Source organism: Humulus lupulus, chromosome 4 (genome assembly GCF_963169125.1).
Source record: "Humulus lupulus chromosome 4, drHumLupu1.1, whole genome shotgun sequence".
Lineage (NCBI taxonomy): Eukaryota > Viridiplantae > Streptophyta > Magnoliopsida > Rosales > Cannabaceae > Humulus > Humulus lupulus.
Genome location: NC_084796.1, coordinates 243,717,339 through 243,722,933, shown reverse-complemented (window position 1 = coordinate 243,722,933; position 5,595 = coordinate 243,717,339). Strand labels below are relative to the sequence as shown.

The 5,595-nt window shown below is 31.4% G+C and overlaps 1 protein-coding gene across 10 annotated transcripts; it reads left to right on the top strand.

Annotated features, from left to right (window-relative positions):
- The first annotated feature begins 640 nt into the window (after nucleotides 1-640).
- Nucleotides 641-4,290, top strand: LOC133831478 (protein MICRORCHIDIA 7-like). Of its 10 annotated transcripts, none has more exons than XR_009892514.1 (7): nucleotides 641-956; nucleotides 1,052-1,129; nucleotides 1,274-1,342; nucleotides 1,430-1,899; nucleotides 2,594-2,726; nucleotides 3,142-3,250; nucleotides 3,761-4,290. XR_009892514.1 is itself a non-coding variant. In XM_062261782.1 (5 exons), exons 2-5 carry the CDS (start codon nucleotides 1,114-1,116, stop codon nucleotides 2,667-2,669), a joined length of 270 nt encoding a protein of 89 aa, XP_062117766.1. In that variant the 5' UTR covers nucleotides 641-956; nucleotides 1,052-1,113; the 3' UTR covers nucleotides 2,670-2,726. The 10 variants fall into 10 exon arrangements, 1 of the variants encoding a protein (XP_062117766.1); XR_009892508.1 differs by having other exon boundaries at nucleotides 1,274-1,899; nucleotides 3,761-3,875; nucleotides 4,040-4,290; XR_009892513.1 differs by adding an exon at nucleotides 3,010-3,074 and having other exon boundaries at nucleotides 1,274-1,899.
- Nucleotides 4,291-5,595: the final 1,305 nt, after the last annotated feature.

Below are 5,595 nucleotides of genomic sequence, written 5' to 3'. Positions count from 1 at the left end.
TTAAAAAAATTCAGTATAGCATTCAATTAAAATTCAGTATGAAATAAAAAATAAAGAGTAGAAAGGTACAGAAGGGTAAAAAAGCTCAGTTCCATCCCGTCAATCCAAGCCCGTACTTGACTCTCTTTTTTTCTCCTAACTATAACATCATGCAAATTCTACCCTTGAGAATTTTAAGGGAAAAATAATATTTATTTAAAAATGTGATTTAATTGAAAAATTATAAAAATTAAATTGGCGTTGATTTAATTATATAATGGGATAATAGATGGATTTATGTCACAAATTATATATTATTCTTTAGAATAATTAATAAGTGATATTAAAATTCAGAAATGGAGAATAAATTAAATTTATTGAGTTTTACTTTTGTTAAATTGTATTATTATTTATTAAGAAATAAATAATAAAAAAAAATTATATTTGATAAATGAGATTTATCAAGAATGATTTATGTTTTAAATCATGAGATTCAAAATAAAAGAAATTTTGATCAGCCGTGATGTTTTTAATTTAAATAAAAAAGAAACTGAAATAACTAAAAATGAATTTATATATTAAAAATCAGATTTTGTTTGTAATTAAATAAATAAGAAAAGTTTAAAATAAAAAGAAAATTTTGTTAACTAAGGCATTTCTCTTTCGCTCTTTTCCCTCTCTTCCCCGAAGCTCTCTCTCACTATTGTGTTGCCTCTGCCAGGCCCGAACGGTCGTCGGCCCATCGTCGGAGGCGTACACGCGCCAGCCCAATCAAACCGCTGGCCCTCGAAACGTCGATCCCCTCGAGCTCACCACAATACGCGCCGCCCAGGGACTGTCAACCAACGGCCGGAGCCGTCTGCTTCTTGCACTTTCCGGCGAGATTGCGACTCCCCCGATACCTCTTGTTCGACAAAGGGCACGAGATTCTTTGGCTTTGGATTTTTCAGGGGTGATTGGATAATGCATTGGATGAGGTATTTCTTTTATATTTGCTGAGATTCTTACAAGAATACACTTCCCCGACCCCCTAGATTTAAGTATTCTGACGCAAAAATTATCTCAATATCAGGTTCGCAGTGGTGCTACATATGAAAATATCGATATGCTTACTAATAAGAAGGATGGGAGCAGATGTTGCTAATCGAAGGTAACTTTTTCTTTGACTTTGTTTCCTTATACATGATTTGGGTAATGTAATGTAATGTTGTGTTGTTTATCTTCAAAACTTATGATATCTAAGAAGTATCAATTTGATTTTCTTTTGCATATAATGGTGGTGGGATGAATCCAGATAAGGTGCGATATTGTATATCATTGGGGTATTCTGAGAAAAGCAAATTAGCCTTCACCATTGGACAATGTATAAATTGGTCTTTGACAAACAATTTTGTGTTTCTTTTTTCTTTCATCCAATTTGAAGATGGATTTTGCATTGGCTTCGTTGCAGATGGAAATGATTTTAAAACTAGTACAATGAGGCTTGGTGCAGATGTCATTGTGTTTTCTTGTTGCCATGGAAACTCTGGAAAAAGATTTTTTGTTTTTCTTCATTTATGGTTATTCTTGAACTCCAATTTTTACTTTTTTTTTATTTAGTAAAGGATTGTAACTCATTTTAACATTCTTTCATATTGTTTATCTTTTAGTTTTTTCTTCCATTCACGAAGCCTAGTTTAATCCTAGATTAATGTGGTCGATTAGCAAACTGTAGTCAACTTGTGTTATGTGTACAAAAGTTTTATTTATTTATATTTTTGGATTAAGCTATATTTGTATTTTACTTGTAAACAAATACTCAAATGAAAAATGATCTTGTCCCGTAAAATTAAAAAGGGTGTGAATATTTCAGATCAGTCTATATGTTTTTGAAATACATTTTTGAGGATCATAGGGAAGGAAGATATTGTAGTTCCCATGGTAATAACATTTAATTATTCCCTCTCATGAACTACATCTATTTATTATTTTTGATGAAATTTGCAAATGTTAAATTTTTTATTGGGTTTATACTTTTTTAGACCATGTGTTTTGACAAATTTTTTTTTGGACCCTATGTTTTGTAAAATTGTTAAAATAGAACCCTAAACTCAATTTTGATAAAGAAAAAATTGAATATAACAACACAGTTTTTAAGCAGAATGATTTTATTTTTGTTCTGAATTGTTAGTTTAGTAAATTATTTGTCATTTTAGTTGAGAAAACATTGACCAAAATCGGGTTTAGAGTTCTATTTTAACCATTTTACAAAATATAGAGTCTCAAAAGTAATTTGTCAAAACACAGGGTCCAAACAGATAATGGAAAAAAATACAGGGTCCAAAAAAGTATAAATCCTTTTTTATTTTACTTTAGATTTAAAAAAAACATATCTAATCATTACAGCAACTGCATTTTGCTAAGGTAAATTATTCATTCTGTAAATTGCTTCTCCTTTCTCTTTGCCTCAACTTTTCTTCTCTTAGTTTACATTGTCACTTTTAGATTATTGAATATGGTACTAGATTTAAATGTTGGTTCTTGTCTTTTTCTTTTTCCAATGTCCACACGTATAGTATGTACACTTGGATTATATGTTTCTAAATGTATTTTGTTGCTCGAATTAAATTTATAGCTTGATTATGAAATGGAAGGAGATGGATGGAGCAAGATGGTGTGATCTTCTCTTAGTGATTGGAACAAAATTTTAGAGACCATTGTTCAACGGTCTCCATTCTGTAGTGAATGAAGGAAAGCTTCTTAAACAGGTATTTTCAGCAAACTGTAAATTAAATTATACAACTCAAGTTTAAGTGCAGTGCTTGTCTTTTGGTGATTGTGAAGTATGATAAATTAGCATATGAAACAATACTAGTAGAAAGAAAGCATTCAAATATAAAAGTTTTTGTCATTTCTCACAATATGTCAAGACTTGAGGCACGCCTTGTACAAATGCAAAAGAACTATTGGTTAGAATATTCTTATTGCTTATAACCTTTTATTTTGTAATTATATATTTGAGGTTGTAATTTTTTTATTATTATTATATAGGTCTTGTAATTGCCATAAAATTGGCTACCACTCTAATCGAAAGCAGACTAATGGTTTTGATAGAGGTATCACACTAGCTTTTGTTTTATTTATTTTTGCAATTTTATTTTATACAATTTTGTAATTTTGCAGAAAAAAACTCCTGATTCTACAATGAAAAGGAAAAGTGATAACGTAAGTGATACAAGCCCTGCCCCAGTTTCAGAAAAGACACATTCCCACTCTAATCAGAAAGGAACAGGTAAAGGTGCAAGTAATTTGAAATCATCAGCCTTTCCTCCTTAGCTAATCAGTGACAATGGTGATGTTTTTATGTACACTCACGTGCGAGAGTTCTCTCATGTTATTATCGTCATTTAAAAGTAAATTAATTTGATAGATTAGTTTAAGCATGATAATGTTACAATTAATAAGAAAGAACTTGGTATTTAACTTACAAAATTTGCACTCCAATAGATGTGTTAGTATAGAGTTAAATCAAGCACTTAAAAGTGAACCAAACTTTAAAGTCTCCATGAACCAACATAATATATCTGTTGTAAAACCATACTTTTGTGTATGATTATGATCATTTTTTTTAATTGACCAAACATATTTATGTCAAAAGCATACTGACGGTCTATACAAGCTTTTGAGTCATCTAAGACTTTTAAATTTGATATACATATATATAAAGAATGGATGTTACTTTTACTTTGATCAAAGGTAAATATATTCAGTCTGAGAATGATTCGATTGTGTGATTATGTAGAGAATGAGCAGGGAAGGAAAGGTAGTGTGTGACTGGAGCTTCAAGTTACATAGCTTCATGGCTAGTGAAGCTCTTATTACAACATGGTTACACTTTGAAAGAGTTCGTGACCCAAGTTAGTTCCTATAATAATTATCTTTGGCTTTTTAGCTCATTTTATATTCTCTCCTTGTAAATCTACACAAACATGTAGTTTCAATTTTTGGGTTTTCAACTTTTCATTCTTAAATTTCATTTTGCATGCAATTTGTACAATTTGATAAATTCTTGTACATGCAGATGATTCAAAGAAAACACAACACTTGGTTGCACTAGATGGCGAGTGATGTTGCACTCTAAGTTCATGTTGCCAAATTTCCACAAGAACTTGTGTTTTTGAGATCTTTTGTGAAGTTGTACTATTTTTTTCATACATGTACACACTTTTATTTTAGGGGATACATTCATTATCTTATACTCATGATATATAATTAAGTATTCTATCTTTACACAATTTTTTTTTAAATATAAGTGGTTGAGGTTAAGGATTACATTTATTGTATTTTTTTCTTAAGCATTTCTATTATGCTATTAAAGCTTAAGGATTACTGAATGGTGTGTAGGCTTTTAAAGCAATTTTTTTTTTTTTTAAATTTTTGGTATGACTTTCAACGACAGTTAAAAATTATCGCCATAGAGAGCCAATCTTGACAGTTATTAACTATCAGCGTTGCCAGCAACGGCGACAACTAATAACTGTCAGCGTTGCCAGAAACGGCGACAGAAAATAATTGCTGGCATTGCTCACAACAGCGACAGTTTGTCGTCGTTGCTACCCCTGCGTTGGCATAGACAATTACGACAGATAGTCGATTGTTTTTGTTCCATAATAGCGACAGTTAAAAAATATCGGGAAAGCTCATTTTGTAGTAATGTAATATTTATACCTCATTGTAGTCCGGTCACTCACTTTGTTGTGGGTCAGTGGTGCTTCAATCATTATGTTGTTGTGCATAGACAAATAAAGAAACAACGAGAGAAGGGGAAAGAGATTAAGTGGATAACCAAAAAAATAATATATATATAAATATTGGTTTGCTGAGAGTAGTGGAGATGAATTATGCTCGTTCTCTTGTCATTGTGTCGTGGGAGTGGTGATGGTGGGTTGTGGTGGTTGTCATCCTTGGTGGTGGGTTGTGGTTGTCACGATTAAGAGAAAGGGGAAAGAGAGAGAGAGGGGATGGCGAACACTAGTAGGTGGTTAGATGGGTTTGGGGGAGCTTGGGAAGTGAGAGGGTTGGAGAAAACGACGCAAAAAATACAGACCCAACTATCTCAAAGACCTTGGACCATTAAAATTACTAGACATAGCTACTGTTTTGATACAAACATAAGAAATAACATATCTTTATTGAAAAAGCCAAAATATTGCATCAAATACAAGATAATATAAAAATATAAAATGTTATGGATAGGGTATGGGATCCCATTGTGTAATGACCCAACTAATTCTAAGACTTTGGACCATTAAAAACTAATATACATAGATACTAGTCTTAAGAAAACATACATACGAAACATTCATAACTTTATTAAAAACTATAAAGTAAAAGTTGAAATACATAAAGCAAGGCATGGATCCCATTGTTTGAAAATAAAGCATAACTTAAATCTTAAATAAATTTGTTACAAAACAAAGTGCGGAAAATACATAAAAACATAATTAAAAAGATTGAAAATAACTTCGTCCTCAAATCGTTCAAGCAGTCCACCGAATCCATTCTTCCTCAATACAGAATCCCAAGATGCCAAGAATCTTTCCGCTGCCATAACTATTTTTCTGCACATATAAAAAT